Consider the following 21,960-nt stretch of genomic DNA (forward strand, 5'->3'; position numbering starts at 1 on the left):
GAGTTGATAGATTGAAGTCAGTTATTTCGATGTTACTAGTATAGTGGCACTAGTTTTTATTTCACAGTTCTTGTGCTTCCAGAGGGCAGTTTGGAACTTTATAGTGAGTTATGCAACAGATGGTATTTACACCCTACTTGCTTCATCACACAACAGCTCCACTCTGTGAGTTTGGGTGGTCTACGGCTTTGTGGCTTGGCTATGGTTCCTCCTTGACTCTTGCATTTTTTTTTTCTCCATTTTTAACTTGTCTGCTGCAATTTCCTACTTGTCCGGGACTAGTGGAAATTGCAATTCGGGCTTATGGCAAAGGTGGCATCATATGAGAGCGCCACCTTTAAAGAGACACTAAATACATATCATGCACCTCCCTCTATTCATGGGTGGTGCTATTATGGAACCTAGGTTACACTGCAAGTATCTGAAGGAGAGTTGCTGCACATGTGTAAACATGCCATCCCTGGAATATGGTGAAAACTAGATTTCAACAGGGCTGCACGCATGACTAGAGGGAGGTGGGGAATAACCACAATACAATGCTTATATAATGTATTTAGTGTTTAAAATTCTTTTAAAGTTAATGAGCTCTTTATTATGACCTATTGTACAGCTGATGTGCATCTATGAATATTTCATGACTTTGCATGTTTTTATACACCTGTTAGCAATGGGTGTAATTGATTTTTTTGTAGTATTGGGTGAAAAAAGTGGTAAATTTAGGTTGATCGTATCTATTAGATGTTCTAATTCAGTGTTTTGTATTGTTGTACAGGTTATAAGACGTCCATACAAGTGTTACCTGTTTTGATCTTTGTTGTAGGTTCCTCTTCAGCTGATTGAATCTGTGGAGTGTCGGGATCTTTTCCAGCTCTATATTACCTGCAAAGATTGCAAAGTTATCAGGTAGTTGAAGGGATATGGAACATCTAAAGCCAATGCCAGATAATGGCTCAGTCCCGTGCATGGAATGTTTAAACCTTCTTTGCAATGAAGTAAACTCAGTTTGCAAGAGGATTCCCCCCCCCCAGGAAGAGAAAATTGCATTGTACACTCAAATGTAGCTCAAAGGAATGTTACTCACATGTAAACAAGCATCAACTGGCTAGAGAATCTTTTTTTTTTTTTTTTTTTGAGGGGGAATCATCTTGCAAGTGGAGTTTTCATAATTGAGATTGAACATTGCAAAGGAGGACATTCCATACTAAAGGCGGTGACTGTTTACATTTTTTATTATTTGTATTTTTGTAGTAGTGCTCTGTGTGTTAACTGTATAACTTTGTTTTTTATTCAATATAACAGTCTATCTAAGTCATTGAGATGTGGGAATCTATTCACTTTGAAATATTAGATATATATTTGTTTACCTAGTTGGTTGTTGTAAAAATATCATATAGTAGTTTCAAATGATGATCTGGAAACCACTTGTATTGGATTCAAAATTAGGGTTGCACCAATACCATTTTTTTTATGACCGAGTACAAGTACTGATACTTGTTTTCAAATACTCGCCGATACCAATTACCGATACTTTTTTTTTTTTAATGTCATGTGACATTTTACCAAGCACAATACAGTAATAATAATAATTATTTAAGATTCCTTCTTTATAATTGTAGAGGACTGTAATTCAAAAGATATTATGAAATAATAAAACAGTTTTATTTGTCACAAAGTTCACTGAACATGTTTATAAATAAAAAAATATTACAATAAAATATTAAATTTAAAGGGGTGATGCAATTGGGTTGTAGGGCTGTTATATAACATCAATCTGACATTTGTATGGAGGTTCGACTCTAAGTTGAACAGTCTTTCACTTTCCACACTACTGCATGGGGCAGAAATATATTTTTGGGCCATTTTAGCCACAGCTGGAAATCTGTTTATTAACTGCCCAGTACTTCAGGGGTTTGTCTGAATGAGATACAGTGATCTCTCCTACAATAATACAAATAACAGCAATTTGTATTGGCAGAACAGTAGTAAACAATTTTTAGTTTAGTCTCCACTCCAGTTTAATATGAAATGGGAACATACAGTTTGAAAAAAAAAGCCACAAGATAGCATATGGGTAGGAATTGGAGGTATTGGTTTAAGTATCTGTGCATTTGCACGAGTGCAAGTACTCATGCAAATACTTGGTATCGGTACCGATACTAGTATCGGTATCGGTGCAACCCTATTCAAAATACAACTATGTATTTGGTGATGCTGGGTTGTTGTGTTCTGGTCTGCCGTTATCCATCATGAGCAATTCATTTGATTACAGGTGCCAGTTCTTCAACTTTGAGCAGGTTCAAGAGTGGCAGAAGCGTATAAACACTGCTGTCCGCCCACCCAGCCGGATTGAAGAACTTTTTTCATTTGCTTACCATGCCTGGTGCTTGGAGGTTTACGCCAGTGAGAAGGAGCAGCATGGGGATTTGTGTCGGCCAGGTGGATATCATATTTGTAGATCTCTCTTCATGACTATTGCCCACAGTTCCTCACATTTTTTACATTTGTATCTCTAGTTTTCAGATTTAATATTCTGTCGTAATGTCTGTATGCAGTTTGCTTTATGAATGGTTACAGAAAGTTCTGTTCCCTGGATTTGCATCACATTCTTCTTGACAGTTTGCTTGGCCTATCTGTAGGTGATCATGTTATCTCACGATTTAAGAATGAGGTGGAACGGATGGGCTTTGACATGGACAACTCTTGGCGAATATCCAACATCAATGAAAAGTTCAGGTATATAAAGAGATGCTTGTATTCCATTAATCTTAGCTTTGAATGTTGGAAAGTATATCATATCCTGGCAGTAGTTAACATTGTTACATCTCGTAAAGGCTCAAGACCTGAGAATTGCAATATTTTTTAGGATGGCTATTACCTATTCTTCTTTTTTACAGTTCTTTTCTCCATTGCCTTTCTACACAGGTTGTGTTCCAGCTATCCGCAAGAACTGATTGTGCCAGCTTGGATAACGGACAAGGAGTTGGAGAGTGTTGCTAGCTTCCGATCCTGGAAACGTATACCTGCTGTTGTATACAGGTGAGGTTAGGAGACATACAAAAAGTGATTTGTACTTTTATTATATATAAAAGAAAATGTGGTAAATGGTATGTAAAAACAATATGTAATCTAACAGGTGAACTTTGGCAAAATTACCAATTTCTTTCATGCATTGTAACAGCACATTGAAACAAGATATTCATTACCGTTTGGTTAATATAAAGGAACCACTTTATTTGTTGGGTGCAAGTTTTATAGCCCCTAAAATTAACCCTTACTGCAGTACCCCACAACATTTTAATCTTAACCTCTAGCCCACCCCTGCAATTTATTCATAACTTTCCCTTAGTGCAAATAAACTTAACTGTACACTCAAACTGCTACTTCTACCACAAATGAATCCCAACTGCAATCCCCTCTGCCAGTGTCATTGTGTTGGCATACACTGTTCAGCATATAGGAACACACAGCTTTGCCAATATTCTGGCCCTTTCAGCAACCTACATTCTGGTGTACATGTTGAGAAGTGGACTACTTCAGTTGAGGTGTTATTCTTTCCATGGAATGGTCTTCTTCATCCATTAGTGTTTTTCAAATTTAGTGACCGCTGGGCATGCAATGAGTGAATCTCATAGCATCCAGACAGAACTTTAAGGTTCCAATCTTTGAAGGCAGGAGCAAGAAGTAACATGCAAACCTTATGGATGTTATGGCACAGATTACAGGAGTACAAGAACAGTGGGAATATTTTAAAAATGCTATTCTAGATGCAACTAAACACTGTATTAGGCTTGTTTGTAAAAGTAAAAGAAAACCAATATAGTTTTCAAGAGAAGTAGCACATGCAGTTAAGACAAAAAGACAATCTATAAAAAAATTCAAACTCACTGGCTCAGAAAGTGGATAAGGAAAAATGGAGAACCCGTCAAAAGATGACAAAGCAATTCATCAGAAAGCCTAAAGCTGATGCAGAAGAGAAAATAGCACAATCTGTAAAAAACGGTGACAAAACCTTCTTTAGATATATCAGTGGAAAGAGAAAAACTAACAGAGGGATAGTTAGACTCAAGAATAATCATACAGTAGTGGAGGAAGATAAACAAATAGCAAACTGTTAAAATGATTACTTTTGTTCAGTCTTTACAACAGATGGTAAAGATAGTGAGATTCTATTAAGGGATGTTACTGTAAATAATAATACTCCATTAGCTGATTTATTTATCATCAGTCACTTCTAACAGGAGTTGTTCCAAAAGACTTGAAAATTGCCAATGTAGTCCCTCTTCATAAAAAGGGTAGTAGGGAATTTTCTGCTAACTATAGGCCAGTCAGTTTGACCTCAATTGCAGGGAAATTAATGGAAACTTTTTTTTTTTAATTTTTATTGAGGTGGTGAGAAATGTACAAAACAAAGAAAAGTCCCAACTAGACTTTATATAAAGCCCCACTGTAGTTTAGACCGGAAACACAAACTTTAAATGTGAACCTCTGGACTTTATCAAGAAGTTACACCTTAGGATTCATAAGTGAGCTGTTGACATGTTCCAAATAATGCCCAATTTACATTTCTTTAATATAGATTAAATGGCACAGTCTTTATACCTACAACCGCCAGATGATAGTGAGAATGAATATAGATAAAGTATCCAGTTCTATAAACCTTTCCGTAATGCACACTCCCAATATAACAAAATTTCTTTGATCAAAAGTTCAAACACCACTCCACGGCTTTATATCACCCCAGAATAAAACAGGAGAAGCTAAACATATCTCACCAGTTATTCGCACACTCTTCCAGACCTCAGTCTGTCCACCACCGCGGATCGAGCGGCGTCCTCCTGCAGACGGGGAATACCTGTGGCTTGTAGCGCTCGGTTCTTCAAACAAACCAGTTCTGTGGCGTATCCAGCGTGTCACACCCGGCTCCTGTCCAATGAATGCCCAGTATAGTGACGTATCCTGCGTGTCACTACCGGCACGGGCCAGGGGCGTGTTCAAAGTATTAGGGGCGTACTGGAGTTATCCTACAGTACCCCAAAGGCTGCGATTGATCACCAAAGTAAAGGAACTTGTGTTGACAGTAGAAGAGGGGCATAAACGGAAGGTTTAAAAAGTCATTATTTGCTGGCAAGGTTGTGTAGGCAAGGTTTCAGATTACCATAGATGAAACTTCCGAAGAGGGCAAAAACTTTCCTTTACCTCCTCACAGATAGTAGATCCGGTGGGCTTATGCAGAAGGTGCTGGCTAGTGGTAAAATGGCATTATCAAAAAATCAGGAAACAAGCCAAGCACCAATGGGTAAAAATAAAACTTAGAACTTTATTTATGACATTTAAAAAGAGAATTAAGCGGTAGAGAGTATGGGTAACCCCCCAAAAAAGACTAACGCGTTTCAGCTAGGAGAGCCGTACTCATAGTCCCTAAAACCATTGAAAGCACACTGACTCAAATACCCAGTGTTTCATCGTGATAGGTTGGACAGTTAATTGAAATTTAAAGGTATATTCTCTTTCATAGTTTCAAATCATATAGTATTTTGTTTAACATATTGCTAAATAGCAGAGTTACCTTACAAAATTCCTTTAAGTGTCCAAAATGGGGGACTTGGGTTGATCATATTTATATAAGTTTAAATTTATTTACAAAGGATTAACAATACATATAAGTTGTACCTTGCTATAAGATTGTGTCCATCAGTAAAAAGATCAGTATACATTTGGTTTACAAACTACATCATGGACTTAAGTATACAAAATGAAATAAAAATATATATATAAATAATAATAATAAAAAATAATAAAAAAATATATATTTCATGTATATGTACCATCCAATAGATCCTAATGCACCCTAATATATATCAGAAAGTGCCTGTAAATAATAATAATGAAATGAAAATACAAATAATGATAATTAATAAGTGAATAGTAACAATAAGTACTGAAAAAATAAAAAACTGAGAAAACCCCAAAATTGAGCCTATGACAAGAGATATGGCCAAAATGTCCAAAATTATCTAAGTCTGGAATGCTAGGGTTTAGAAACCATCCCAAACTATAGCGAGAAAAGGACATAGCCCGTTAAGATCGCCTACAAACAGACCACTAAGGGGGTGTATATACTCACATTGATGTTCCTAGCTATATAAAACTGTTACCAAAGTGAAAAAATACATAAAAGATTGAGAAATATATATATGGGAAAATAGAACCAAAGTTATGTATATATGTACAAATTCATATCTGTAACTGAGCCTATGACTAGAGACTATACTCCACATTGATAATTAATCTTAAGACCAATCAACTGAAAGCTGAGAATAGGTCTGACAAGGGCACTCACAGGGGAAATATATCCTATTGGAATGTTATCACGACCAATAGTTGATAAAGTCATATTCAGAATTCAGGCCCCAAGGTCTCTTAGTTTGGAGCCTGAAAATCCAATACATTTCCTGCCTTGAAAGGACCTTAAAGCGGTCTCCCCCTCTCTTCTGGGGTTGGACTTTTTCAATAATCATCCATTTAAGTGAACGACAATCCTTGTCATGTTTTTGGACAAAATGGGTCACTAGTGTGGTACTGCTCTTGCCCACCCGGATAGTGGACAAATGTTCGCGTATCCTTGAGCGGACATCCCTGGTGGTCAGACCCACATATTGTAGATTACACTCCTCACACCAGAGGAGGTAAACGCAATATGTGGACTTGCAGTTCACACATGAGGAAATATAAAATATTTCCCCTGTGACCATTGAGGAAAATGTGGTGCCTACTTGTACGTATTCACATGCTTTGCATTGTGAGTATCCGCATCTGTATGTTCCTCTGTGGCTGAGCCAGGAAGAAGTTGTACCTGTCACTGGAGTAGCTCTTTTTAGTTGGGAAGGGGAAACGAGATTGCCTATTGTTTTATTTCTCCTGTAGGAAAACCTACAGCCTTTCTTCACCGTCTCTGTGAGGGCATCATCTGCCACCAACAACCGAAAATGATTTCGGACTATACTACAAATCTGTGGATATTGAGCTGAATAGTCTGTTACAAAGGTAAGTGTATTTTCAGATCTTTTTTTAGGGATTTGTTTATCTTGAAGGAGACTTCCTCGTGGGATGCTATTTACTTCATTTCTGGCTCTTTTGATAACTTTTCTACTGTACCCCCGTTGTTGCAGACGTCTCTCCAAGTCATCCACATGTGTTTCATAACTTTGGGATAAAGTACAGTTGCGTTTAATACGCACAAATTGGCCTTTGGCCACTGAGTAGGGCATGTGTTTAGGATGGCAACTTTTGGCGTGTAAGAGGCTGTTTCCTGAGATGGGCTTCCTATACACCTGTGAGGAGACCCTCCCAGAGGACCAGCCCCTTAGTTCCAAATCCAAATAGTGTACCCAGGTTGGGCTAAACTCGAATGTGAATCTTAGATTCACTTCATTGAGGCCCAAATAGTCGACAAAATCCTGCGCTTGTTCTTTAGTTCCCTTCCATATAAATAGAAGATCATCTATATAGCAAATGTATAGTTTGATTTTCGATCTGAAGGGGTTTCCAGCCGCATAGACGTGGGACCGCTCCCACCAACCCATGAACAGGTTGGCGTAAGTGGGGGCAAATTTAGCCCCCATTGCGGTCCCACGTCTCTGCAGGTAGAATTCCCCCTCAAACCGAAAATAGTTGTGGGATAGCAGGAATTTAGTGACATTAAGAACAAAGGAGATGAATGGCTCACTGTGGGTTGTTCCCTCTTCCAAAAAATATGCAACTGCTTGAATACCCCATTCATGTGGTATCATTGAATATAGGGACACTGTGACGAGGTAAAGGAAAGTTTTTGCCCTCTTCGGAAGTTTCATCTATGGTAATCTGAAACCTTGCCTACACAACCTTGCCAGCAAATAATGACTTTTTAAACCTTCCGTTTATGCCCCTCTTCTACTGTCAACACAAGTTCCTTTACTTTGGGGATCAATCGCAGCCTTTGGGGTACTGTAGGATAACTCCAGTACGCCCCTGATACTTTGAACACGCCCCTGGCCCGTGCCGGTAGTGACACGCAGGATACGTCACTATACTGGGCATTCATTGGACAGGAGCCGGGTGTGACACGCTGGATACGCCACGGAACTGGTTTGTTTGAACAACCGAGCGCTACAAGCCACAGGTATTCCCCGTCTGCAGGAGGACGCCGCTCGATCCGCGGTGGTGGACAGACTGAGGTCTGGAAGAGCGTGCGAATAACTGGTGAGATATGTTTAGCTTCTCCTGTTTTATTCTGGGGTGATATAAAGCCGTGGAGTGGTGTTTGAACTTTTGATCAAAGAAATTTTGTTATATTGGGAGTGTGCATTACGGAAAGGTTTATAGAACTGGATACTTTATCTATATTCATTCTCACTATCATCTGGCGGTTGTAGGTATAAAGACTGTGCCATTTAATTAAAATCAAACTATACATTCGCTATATAGATGATCTTCTATTTATATGGAAGGGAACTAAAGAACAAGCGCAGGATTTTGTCGACTATTTGGGCCTCAATGAAGTGAATCTAAGATTCACATTCGAGTTTAGCCCAACCTGGGTACACTATTTGGATTTGGAACTAAGGGGCTGGTCCTCTGGGAGGGTCTCCTCACAGGTGTAAAGGAAGCCCATCTCAGGAAACAGCCTCTTACACGCCAAAAGTTGCCATCCTAAACACATGCCCTACTCAGTGGCCAAAGGCCAATTTGTGCGTATTAAACGCAATTGTACTTTATCCCAAAGTTATGAAACACATGCGGATGACTTGGAGAGACGTCTGCAACAACGGGGGTACAGTAGAAAAGTTATCAAAAGAGCCAGTAATGAAGTAAATGGCATCCCACGAGGAAGTCTCCTTCAAGATAAACAAATCCCTAAAAAAAGATCTGAAAATACACTTACCTTTGTAACAGACTATTCAGCTCAATATCCACAGATTTGTAGTATAGTCCGAAATCATTTTCGGTTGTTGGTGGCAGATGATGCCCTCACAGAGACGGTGAAGAAAGGCTGTAGGTTTTCCTACAGGAGAAATAAAACAATAGGCAATCTCGTTTCCCCTTCCCAACTAAAAAGAGCTACTCCAGTGACAGGTACAGCTTCTTCCTGGCTCAGCCACAGAGGAACATACAGATGCGGATACTCACAATGCAAAGCATGTGAATACGTACAAGTAGGCACCACATTTTCCTCAATGGTCACAGGGGAAATTTTTGATATTTCCTCATGTGTGAACTGCAAGTCCACATATTGCGTTTACCTCCTCTGGTGTGAGGAGTGTAATCTACAATATGTGGGTCTGACCACCAGGGATGTCCGCTCAAGGATACGCGAACATTTGTCCACTATCCGGGTGGGCAAGAGCAGTACCACACTAGTGACCCATTTTGTCCAAAAACATGACAAGGATTGTCGTTCACTTAAGTGGATGATTATTGAAAAAGTCCAACCCCAGAAGAGAGGGGGAGACCGCTTAAAGGTCCTTTCAAGGCAGGAAATGTATTGGATTTTCAGGCTCCAAACTAAGAGACCTTGGGGCCTGAATTCTGAATACGACTTTATCAACTATTGGTCGTGATAACATTCCAATAGGATATATTTCTCCTGTGAGTGCCCTTGTCAGACCTATTCTCAGCTTTCAGTTGATTGGTCTTAAGATTAATTATCAATGTGGAGTATAGTCTCTAGTCATAGGCTCAGTTACAGATATGAATTTGTACATATATACATAACTTTGGTTCTATTTTCCCATATATATATTTCTCAATCTTTTATGTATTTTTTCACTTTGGTAACAGTTTTATATAGCTAGGAACATCAATGTGAGTATATACACCCCCTTAGTGGTCTGTTTGTAGGCGATCTTAACGGGCTATGTCCTTTTCTCGCTATAGTTTGGGATGGTTTCTAAACCCTAGCATTCCAGACTTAGATAATTTTGGACATTTTGGCCATATCTCTTATCATAGGCTCAATTTTGGGGTTTTCTCAGTTTTTTATTTTTTCAGTACTTATTGTTACTATTCACTTATTAATTATCATTATTTGTATTTTCATTTCATTATTATTATTTACAGGCACTTTCTGATATATATTAGGGTGCATTAGGATCTATTGGATGGTACATATACATGAAATATATATTTTTTTTATTATTTTTTATTATTATTATTTATATATATATTTTTATTTCATTTTGTATACTTAAGTCCATGATGTAGTTTGTAAACCAAATGTATACTGATCTTTTTACTGATGGACACAATCTTATAGCAAGGTACAACTTATATGTATTGTTAATCCTTTGTAAATAAATTTAAACTTATATAAATATGATCAACCCAAGTCCCCCATTTTGGACACTTAAAGGAATTTTGTAAGGTAACTCTGCTATTTAGCAATATGTTAAACAAAATACTATATGATTTGAAACTATGAAAGAGAATATACCTTTAAATTTCAATTAACTGTCCAACCTATCACGATGAAACACTGGGTATTTGAGTCAGTGTGCTTTCAATGGTTTTAGGGACTATGAGTACGGCTCTCCTAGCTGAAACGCGTTAGTCTTTTTTTGGGGGTTACCCATACTCTCTACCGCTTAATTCTCTTTTTAAATGTCATAAATAAAGTTCTAAGTTTTATTTTTACCCATTGGTGCTTGGCTTGTTTCCTGATTTTTTGATGGTGGTGAGAAATGTAACATGAAAGATTTGTCCATAGACAATAGTAACATAGAAATAAGATATACATTGTTATCAAACAAACAAAACAAAGAAGCAAATAGGTTACGGCTTTAGACATCGATTCTGTGCTTCTATAAAATGGTATAAACAAGTAATTGTTATCAATATAATAAAAGGTATGTAGCTAGAAGAATGGAGGAGCTATAACTATAGAGTATAGACCTATGTCTTGTATATTAAATGTCTGTGTGAAGATAAAGAAATCTTATAATAGAACCTCAGTTTTATATTGTATAAAGTGGGAAATGTTCCCCACATTGCCAGAATGAACACTCATAAAGCCATCTAGTCTAATAAAATTGGGGCATGGGGAGTTAGCTTTTGGTTTTGGTCACTCTTGGAGCAAAGTGTATAGAGAAGAGGGAGAGGAAGTTCAACGGACAAAAGCCGTTTTGAGTGAAGTGAGAGAGAGAAGGAGGGGCAGAGCCTTCTAATATGACAGAGTGATGTGGTGCAGGCAATAAGTAAATATTATATTATATGTATTTAGGGGTAGATTCTAGGAGGGATGACTTTCGGTTTACATGACTGAGAGGGGAGAGACATAGTCTCATCAAGGTATCATGACCTTTATAATATCTGTTACATGTGATGGATATAAAGGACTGGAAATATAACAACAATCTGGTATTTACAAGATACTGTGAGTAATGCTCTATATAATGTGTAGTGACTGAAGTATTTCACTGTTAAAAACATCTAGTAGTAGATCATATAAGGTAGCTGATTATACTCTGTGGTCCCGGCTGCAGACCCAGTAATATAATATAATATATATACTATCTCTTGTCAGGTAATTGGCTACTACAGTGAAAGATGTACTGGGCATATATATGTAAATGTACACCCCAAATTTAGGCATCAGGTATTACAATAATGTCATCATTTACAAATCTGAAGCTTGCTGGTAGTAATATAAACATTAGTGGACTAGATCTCGCTAATACAGTCGTCGTAAGGAGACAATCCTATGTTATGGCTCAATTTTTTATATAAATTACAGAAATATATAATATATAAGAGTCCATTTCTAATAAGAGAATAATGTCCCATCTCTTAGAGTATCAGGATACCAATTTAACCGCCCTCCCAAACCTTATTAGTGACCTACAAGGTATATTGTAAATATATAAATATGGCTCCCAGTAAAAATATGAGTGTCTAGGGGACTAAGAAGATATTGAATGATAGAAAACGTTTACATACATTTTGAACAGTTAGTAGGGTTATTGGAACAAATGTTTTTACCATGACCTGATAAGTAATCCTCATGTCAGAGACTCAATAAAGAGGGATCAGTGCTTGCAGAGCTTTAACCGATATCGGTTCTGTGTTGATCAGTGAGTAACAGCATGTAACGTCACAAATAGAGTATAGAATAAAATTTTACATGGGTTAATTATGGATATTGGAATACTATATAGGATCAACAACTAATGCTGCACCCTGATGCTGTGAAGCCTACATTTCTGCAGGGAACCCTAAGGTGCATTGTTATTATTAACTAATAGAAATACATAGTAAAGAGTGGCTTTATTAGGTCAATAGGAAATTATGTAGTTGCTATGGAAATATGTATAGAGGCAACTGTTTTAACTGGGCTCAGGATATTCTTTGTGGTTTGGGAGAATAGTCAAACTTTCAATATGCTCTCACATAACCACACATATAACTAAGTCTTACATGCCTTGTTAGTATGTATGTATATATTATGTGGACCACTTTTGTTATATATTACAAGTAAAAAATAGGAAGCAAGGTAAAAGTTCCAGCCTATGATAAAGATGTGACAAGTCTTGTCAAGGAAGTTCCAACACAAGCCTTCATATGTCTATGGGATATAATAATATAACATGAGCTAGATTAGTATAAGACAGTGAGTAAAGCAGATAACAAATGTGCACTGCAAACGTAACAAACATGAGAACTGTGATTAAATATTAACACACAACCGCAATGTCCCTTTAAGATAACAGCAGTTATTGCATTGTTAGAAACAAATATTTAGCTATCATTCCTCAAATCACAACATCGTCATGCTGAGCATTGACTCTTTCATAGCATAGATCAAGTTTTATATCAGTTCACACACAAAAATAAATAAACAATAAAAAAAACAAACAAACAATGTGGAGTTCCACAGATAACCCTGTGAAAGTTTGCTGGATTACCGATTATTAACCTCCAGTTCTCAACATACCAGCCCATATAATGATCCGTGAGAATTTGCAGCTGAGGGCCCAAAATAAATGAGGCTTGAATGTATCCGGCCATATGAAGTCTGCTTTTATCTGTGCATCCACTGCTTGTGTATATAGGTAAAGACCTGGTTTGCTATTTTGTGGAAGTGAATGGTCAGGCAGTCCACAGTCTTTCCGGAGAGAAGAAATCAGGATAGTTCAAGTGAATGTATCTCTGTGGGATCTCGATGTCACTAAATGACTCAACGGAGGTTGCTCTCGGAAGCTTGTGTATAGGATCACTAATTGCAATGCCTGGCAGCAAAGACTCTTCCTGGCTCCAGATCTCAGAAGATTTGCTTGCCCAGCCGTTTCCCATGGGGACCTCCCCCTGTGTGATCGAGTGCTTAACTTTCTGTTTAGAGGGGCCAGCTGCAGCCCCCGGAACAGGGCCATTGCAGAGTAGAGCGGGTCCTTTAGATGCACTGGATAAACTGGCGTTAATGCCTACCATAGTTGCCACGATCTGTTCCTCTTTTAAATACGGTTGTTCTTTACGAGTCGGCAGATTGGCGTAGCTCATCTCCTCATGCAAAGGGGTTACATGTTGTGTCGTGATAGTCCTTATGCTGACTGATAGGTCAGCAAACACGGCTGACATTCATATATCGAACTCCTTCAGAGTTGCATCGATAGCTGGGGAGACTTCCTCCTCACTTGGTGCCATAACTGTTGAAGGCCGTAAAAGCCTGGGTGTTTCCCAGCTGACAATAGCGGTCGGGAAGAATGTCCGCTACGGCAGTAGATCGGAGGGGGTCTGGAAATGATACAGATGTTATCTTGGCTGATCAGGACTAGTTTATTGGCAAATTGTAGAGGATTTGTCCCAATTTGCCGTTATATTAGATAAATAGCTGCAAGAGCTCTGTCCAGTATGTCTTCCCTGCTTGGCTGCTGGCTCCACCCCCCTAATGGAAACTCTTTTAAAGGAAAGACTTGTATCTTTCCTTCAGACAAACAAGTTAGAAGACAAAGGACAGCATGGTTTCATTGCTGTAAGATCATGTCAGACTAATCTAATTGATTTCTTTGACCATGTAACTAAAATAATAGAACAGGGAGGAGCCGTCAATGTTGCATAAAGACTTTAGCAAAACATTTGACACTGTCCCACACAACAAACTTAATCACAAAATGTATTGCCTTGGAATAGATGCTAAGATTGTTAAGTGGGTAGAATGCTGACTTAAAGAGACGACAGAGGGTTTCAATTAATGGAGTACATTCAAATGAGGCATCAGTTACTAGTGGTGTTCCCCAAGGGTCAGTTCTTGGGCCTGTTTTCTTTAACATGTTCATAAGTTTGATATTGGAAGTGGGCTTAAGGGGAAGGTTTGCTTGTTTACTGATGATACAAAAATTTGTAACAGGGTAGATGTTCCAGGAGGGGTTGATCAAATGAACTGTGATATTAAAAAAACTAGAGGACTGGTCAAATAAATGGGATCTGAAATTTAATATTACCAAGAGCAAAATTATGGATATAGGATCCAAAAACCCAAAGGCCAATTATAGTCTCAATGGCACATATTTTCTTTCATTAAATAGAAAACTGGAGTTTTATCGACAATCACCTGCTCATAAAAAATAGCCTTGGTCACGTTTTTTTTTTTTTTTTTTTTTATCAGGCCCCCACCTCAAACAGATTTTTCTATAAAGAAATCTGCAGCAATATGACTGGTAACTACAAATGGAGCACATGCTTACCTATGTACTATTTGCCAGTCAGGACTGAGATTTGATGTACTGCTGTAGCAATATACTGAGCTATAGTCTCAATCATAACCCATTTGCAAGAAGCACCTCCAGTCTACCTTAGAAATGTGTTCCAGAGATACTAGAGGCTGCAAAATTATACAAAACAAACTGCATATTTCTTAAAAGATTCATAGCACTACATACAAGAGTTTACATTGTCTGTTATTATTATTATTTTAACTTTATATATAGTTCATTATGCATGTTGCATTCTGGAAATCTATACTGCCCAAAGGTTCTGACTTAGGACATATGGCTAACTGCTACAAATTTGTCTTTGGCATCTGGGATTTGGTAGCAGAAAATATCTAGGAATATAAAAGGAGAGAGTGTTGAATGTGTTCAACTGCCAGAGCATAAATTTTTTTTTTTTTTTTTTTTTTTTTTTTTTACAAATAATAATAATAATAAAAGACAAAAGCAGTTCCATGTTTTACTTGGTTGTAAACTTCTATTATATGCTATGTATTTTAAATAAATCTTAATCTTAAAACTTTGTTCCTTTCTTAAAAAACTTGGTACAGTAGTTGTATAAGAATTGTATAAATAAATGAAAACAAGTGCCAGGTCTCTGGTGTATTTGTGTGCTGCATTACATTGCATAAAGACTTTAGCAAAACATTTGACACTGTCCCACACAACAAACTTAATCACAAAATGTATTGCCTGTATGTAAAATTGATGTTAAATCTATGTCTTTAGCTATTTTAGCTAGAAGAGCTTTGTGGCTCAAATATTGGAATGTTGACATGGTATCTAAGTCTAGATTACTATATCTTTCTTTCCAAGGTAAATGAGGAACAAAAACCTAATCCTTCCCCCCAAAGAATCTGGTTCCAATTGGAAACCTTTTTCAAGTTGGAATAAATCCAAGCCGTTTAAGAAACCAAAGCCAGCCCCCAAGTCTGCATGAAGGTGCGGCCCTCATTCCAGCTCAGCTGGTAGGGGGCAGATTAAGATTCTTCCAAAACATTTGGGCAGATTCTGTCCAAAATCAGTGGATTCAGAGTATTGTCTCTCAAGGGTACTGAATAGAATTCAGAGTAAGACCTCTTGTGAGAAGATTTTATTCTCACGCATCCCAGTAAATCCAGTAAAGGCTCAGTCTTTTCTGAAGTGTGTTTGAGACCTGGAGCTTTCAGGGGTAATCATACCAGTTCCGTTTCAGGAACAGGGTCTGGGGTTTAATTCAAATCTATTCATTGTCCCAAAGAAAGAAAATTAATTCAGGCCAGTTCTGGATCTGAAAATTTTAATAGTTATGTAAGAGTGCCAACTTTCAAAATGGTGACTTTAAGGACTATTCTGCTTTTTGTTCAGCAAGGGCATTATATGTTCACCATAGACTTAAAGGATGCATATCTTCATATTCCGATTCATCCAGATCATTATCAGTTTCTGAGATTCTCTTTTCTAGACAAGCATTACCAATTTGTCGCTCTTCCATTTGGCCTAGCGACCGCTCCAAGAATCTTTTCAAAGGTTCTTGGTGCCCTTCTCTCTCTGTAATCAGAGAGCGGGGTATTGCGGTGTTTCCTTATTTGGACGATATCTTGGTACTAGCTCGGTCTTTACATTCTGCAGAATCTGACACAAATCAACTAGTGTTGTTTCTTGAAAGTCATGGTTGGAGGATCAGTTTACCAAAAAGTTCATTGATTCCTCAGACAAGGGTCACCTTTTTAGGTTTCCAGATAGATTCAGTGTCCATGACTCTGTCTCTAACCGACAAGATACGATTAAAATTGGTTTCAGCTTGTCTGAACCTTCAGTCTCAGTCATTCCCTTCAGTAGCTATGTGCATGGAAGTTTTAGGTCTCATGACTGCAGCATCAGACGCGATCCCCTTTGCTTGTTTTCATATGAGACCTATCCAGCTTTGTATGCTGAACCAATGGTGCAGGGATTATACAAAGATATCACAAATAATATCCTTAATTCCCAATGTTCTACTCTCTCTGACTTGGTGGTTAGATCACCATTGTATAGTTCAAGGGGCCTCTTTTGTTCGTCCAACCTGGACTGTGATCACAACAGATGCAAGTCTTACAGGTTGGGGAGCTGTCTGGGGATCTCTGACAGCGCAAGGGGTTTGGAAATCTCTAGAGGCGAGGTTTATTTGTTTTCAGACAGACAATATCACAACTGTGGCATATGTCAATCATCAGGGTGGGACTCACAGTCCCCAAGCTATGAAGGAAGTATCTCGTATACTTGCTTGGGCAGAATCCAGCTCCTGTCTAATTTCTGTGGTTCATATCCCAGGTATAGACAATTGGGAAGCGGATTATCTCAGCCGTCAGACTTTACATCCAGGGAGTGGTTGTTCCATCCAGATGTGTTTTCTCAGATTGTTCAGATGTGGGGTCTTCCAGAAATAGATCTGATGGCATACCCATCTAAACAAGAAACTTCCCAGGTACCTGTCCAGGTCCAGGGATCCTCAGGCGGAAGCAGTGGATGCGTTAACAGTTCCTTGCTGTTACTAAACTGCTTATATTTTCCTGCCTCTAGTTCTTCCAAGAGTGATCTCCAAAATCATCATGGAACAATTGTTTGTGTTGCTGGTAGCTCCAGCATGGCCTCACAGGTTTTGGTATGCAGGTCTTGTTCGAATGTCCAGTTGCCAACCTTGGCCACTTCCATTAAGGCCAGACCTTCTGTCTCAAGGTCCGTTTTTTCCATCAGGATCTCAAATCATTAAATTTTGAAGGTATGGAAATTAAACGACTAGTGCTTAGTCATAGAGGTTTCTCTGACTCAGTGATTAATACTATGTTACAGGCTCGTAAATCTGTTTCTAGGAAGATTTATTTTCGAGTTTGGAAGACTTATATTTCATGGTGTTCTTCTCATAAATTCTCCTGACATTCTTTTAGAATTCCTAGAATTTTACAGTTTCTTCAGGATGGTTTGAATAAGGGTTTGTCTGCAGGTTCCTTGAAGGGACAAATCTCTGCTCTTTCTGTTTTATTTCACAGAAAGATTGCTAAGCTTCCTGATATTCACTGTTTTGTACAGGCTTTGGTCTGTATCAAGCCTGTCATTAAATCAATCTCTCCTCCTTGGAGTCTTAATTTGGTTTTGAACGCTTTACAGGCTCCTCCGTTTGAGCCTATGCATTCTTTGGACATTAAACTACTTTCTAGGAAAGTGTTGTTCCTTTTGGCCATCTCTTCTGCTAGAAGAGTTTCCGAATTATCTGCTCTTTCTTGTGAATCTCCTTTTCTGATTTTTCATCAGGATAAGGCAGTTTTGCGGACTTCATTTAAATTTCTTCCTAATGTTGTGAATTCTAACAACATTAATAGAGAAATTGTTGTCCTTTCTTTGTGTCCAAATCCTAAGAATTCTTTGGAAAGATCCTTACATTCTTTGGATGTGGTAAGAGCTTTGAAATATGTTGAAGCTACTAAAGATTTCAGGAAGACTTCTAGTCTATTTGTTATCTTTTCTGGTTCTAGGAAAGGTCAGAAGGCTTCTGCCATTTCCTTGGCATCTTGGTTAAAGCTTTTGATTCATCAGGCTTATTTGGAGTCGGGTCAGGCCCCGCCTCAGAGAATTACAGCTCATTCTACTAGATCAGTCTCCACTTCGTGGGCTTTTAAGAATGAAGCTTCAGCTGATCAGATTTGTAAAGTAGCAATTTGGTCTTCTTTGCATAAATGTACTGAATTCTGCCGTTTTGATGTATTTGCCTCTTCGGAAGCAGTTTTTGGTAGAAAAGTTTTTCAGGCAGCTGTTTGTTTGATTCCTCTGCTTATGTTTGAGTTTTTTCTCTTCATTATAAGAGTAAACTTATATTTTGGGTTGTGAATTTATTTTTTTCAGTGTTGGCTGTTATTATTTTATCCCTCCCTCTCTAGTGACTCTTCTGTAGAGTTCCACATCTTGGGTTTTACTATCCCATACGTCACTAGCTCATGGACTCTTTCCAATTACATGAAAGAAAACATAATTTATGTAAGAGCTTACCTGATAAATGTCTTTCTTTCATTGGTCCATGAGACGCACCCTTTTTATGATGGTTATGATTTTTTGTATAAAGCACAACTATTTCCAAATTCCATTGTTGATGCTTTTTACTCATTTCTTTATCACCCCACTACTTGGCTATTCGTTAACTGAATTGTGGGTGTGGTGAGACGTGTATTTATAGGCATTTTGAGGTTTGGGAAACTTTGCCCCTCCTGGTAGGATTGTATATCCCATACGTCACTAGCTCATTGACTCTTGCCAATATGAAAGAAATTAATTTATCAGGTAAGTTCTTACATAAATTATGTTTTTTAGTTATTAGATGTATTATGGCATTATGTAAGACTGCTAGAGTTTACACTTGGTTACATCTTCTATTTCATTGTATATTTTATCAATCACTACTGCATTTCTGATTAGAGGCCAACTATGTTTCATTGTCTTGGGACTGTACAGTGACAAAGTTGAATCTAAATCTAAGGTTGGCTGTTTGTGTGTGTTTGAGTGTGCCTGAATGGGTGTCCCTGAGTGTGTATTTGTTTGAGTGTGTCTTTGAGTGTGCCTGTCTGTGTTTGTTGAATGTGTGTGTGTCTCTGAATGTACCTGTCTGTGTGTATGAATGTGCCCATTTGTGTGCCTGAGTGTGTGTTTGTGCCAGATTGTTTGTTCGTGTGTGTGTGTCTATTTTTCATATTGTATCAGGAAGTGGCTAGCTGTGTAAAATTGGTACATGGTACTTGGTATTAGATAGTTGCACCCACCCACCAACAAACACTCAGGGTCTGTTTATTGGTCTTCATTAGTGACATATTTAACATAGGGAACTATTTACAGAACCCTGGTGTTTGCTGAAATTGCTTTAAACTATAAAGAAAAGCTTTTGAGAGTTTACCTCTCTTTCTCAGTTCTGATTAAATACCTGAGGAAGACAGGAAAACTCTTGAAAGCTTGTCGTTTAAGTATTAGGTTAGTTAATAAAGGTATAATTGCATACCACATTATTCTGGTATTTTGGATCTTATATCTATGTGTGTGTGTGTGTATGTATATATATATATGTATGTGTATATATGTATTTTTTTTTCCAGTGGTATGATTTAGTGGTGAAAATTAGTAGTGTCCCCCAGTTTTGACTGTGGTATCTTATGTGCCCCCCCTATATATTGTTCCTAGAGTCACCACTTTTGGAGAAGGATGAATATCTGGTTTTAAATGACCACTAAATACCGTAAAATTGCATATTCAACAAATGCATTATAAGATAATGCTATTATAACCCTTTTAAAATTCAAATGAGCAGTAGATTTTTCCTTCTAATGACAGTGAGAGTCAACAAAAACATTCATAACCTGTGGGAATACTTCACCTGGCCACTTAAAGTGAATGTAAATTTTGATGTTTAAGTGCCCGGTTTTTAAAACTTTGATTAAAAACAGGGGCACTTTAATTCATCAAAATTTACATTTCACTCCTGTTGTGACAAAAAACTTACCTTTTAAACTTCACAGCAGCTGCTGCTTCCTCCGGTCTCACAAGCCATTTCTGATGTCAGAAATGATTGATAGGTCATCCTCCAATCACAGATTCCCCCCCGGGGGATTCAGTGTCTGATTCACTGCTGTGATTGGAGGAAGCCAGATACCTCATTTTAGACCCAGGAAGAGGCTTTGAAACAGGTGGAGGAAGCTGGAGCTGCTGTGAAGATTAAAAAGTAAGTTTATTTTCACAACAGGAGTGAAATGAAAATATTGATGAATTAAAGTGCCCCTGTTTTTAATCAGTTTTAAAAACCGGGCACTTTAGCATCAAAATTTACATTTACTTTAAAGGAGGCAAATACACCCCAAACAGAACATTTAAGTATCCCTCCCACTTCCTCTACCCTCCCAGTAGTTATTTGCCTCGTGTCATAGAGGTAGGCAGAGAGAGATGCTCTGCTGAAGATGCAATTTGATCATGAAGATTAGGATTTTATTCTCTCATATGGATAGTAATCCTGCAAAAGAAAGCTGGGGAGAGATTAATCCATGTAATTCTCTAGGAAGAATCTTGGTATATGCTAGTTCTGGTTGTCACTGGGAATTTCCCATGCCTCCTCCAGTTACTATATACTAGATACCCTGTCGGGAAAGGCAGTGTAAATCACACTAATGTTTCTGGTATAGAATATGGGTTAGTCTGTATTGTACAGTGTCCCCCTCTCATGGCAAGTTGCCTAATAGTAAAGATTATATGCAAACAGGTTGCTATGACTTGTTTATTTTCACTCTGATTGCCATTATTAGTTTATAGCTCTAACTTGAATACCCTTGTAGACCAACCTTGTACATATATAAGGACCTCCAGACAGAGGTCAGTAGATGTGGGGAACGGCCTGCTCAACCGCGGCGTAGGGTCCTCCGACTGGACTTGCCGTGTGGACCCTGTGCACACCACTGTCACAGAACCTTAAACCCCTAAGGCATGAAGGCACCACCCTGTTATCTAATATCAGAGCTGGAGGTTTGTGCATCATGGCGCTATTGTTGATACACCAAAATTACGCTGCAGGCCTGCTGCAGTGTATGTGACTAATTCCTGCAGCAGGTAGCACTTTTGCATAATTTCCACCAGAGCTAACTGCGCAACAGACCTAGAGTGGAGTGGCAGCAGCGAGGTCCAACCTGTCGCAGAGGTTGGTAAGATTCTCTAAACAGAGCATTGCGGTGCAGCAGATTTGTGGCTATAATGCTTGGGCTCACAAAGGTTTATCCATTTATATCATTAAGGGTATGCTTTGCAGGATGCACACAGTGTGCCCTTCAGCACAGCTATGCAGCTCATGTCTGTCAACTGTCCCCGCAATGCCAGTCTACTCCTGGCCGTTCTGCGAACTCGCAGATCTCAGGCTGTACGGATATACCGCAAACAGCAACTCCAAATTTGACACATGCAATTCTCTGCAACCCTGATACTCAAACTGATTTCTCCGACTGTAAAGAATGGGAGAAACCAGGTGTACCTTTTTCTCCCTCTGCGACTTTTAGGAAGATCGTTCCTGTGCCAGCTGTTTATATGGAAGCATGGAATACTGTGCCCACGGTTAACGACGCCATTGCCACTCTGGCTAAATGCACTACTATCTCTCTGGAGGATAGCACATCTTTCTGAGACCCTCTGGATAGAAAGCTAGAGGGATATCCAAGGAAGGTCTTCCTTCAGTTGGTAGGCATTACTGCTG

The 21,960-nt window shown here is 38.4% G+C and overlaps 1 protein-coding gene across 6 annotated transcripts in view; it reads left to right on the forward strand.

Annotated features, from left to right (window-relative positions):
* Nucleotides 1-21,960, forward strand: part of MTMR3 (myotubularin related protein 3) — a 429,098-nt gene that overhangs the window by 100,055 nt on the left and 307,083 nt on the right. For all 6 annotated transcript variants that reach the window (XM_053702192.1, XM_053702194.1, XM_053702196.1 and 3 more), the window contains 4 exons: nucleotides 821-903; nucleotides 2,270-2,436; nucleotides 2,637-2,733; nucleotides 2,923-3,036. In XM_053702192.1, the coding sequence (XP_053558167.1) occupies nucleotides 821-903; nucleotides 2,270-2,436; nucleotides 2,637-2,733; nucleotides 2,923-3,036 (461 nt within the window). The remainder of the gene's footprint in view (nucleotides 1-820; nucleotides 904-2,269; nucleotides 2,437-2,636; nucleotides 2,734-2,922; nucleotides 3,037-21,960) is intronic.

Source organism: Bombina bombina, chromosome 2, assembly GCF_027579735.1.
Source record: "Bombina bombina isolate aBomBom1 chromosome 2, aBomBom1.pri, whole genome shotgun sequence".
Taxonomy (NCBI): Eukaryota; Metazoa; Chordata; class Amphibia; order Anura; family Bombinatoridae; genus Bombina; species Bombina bombina.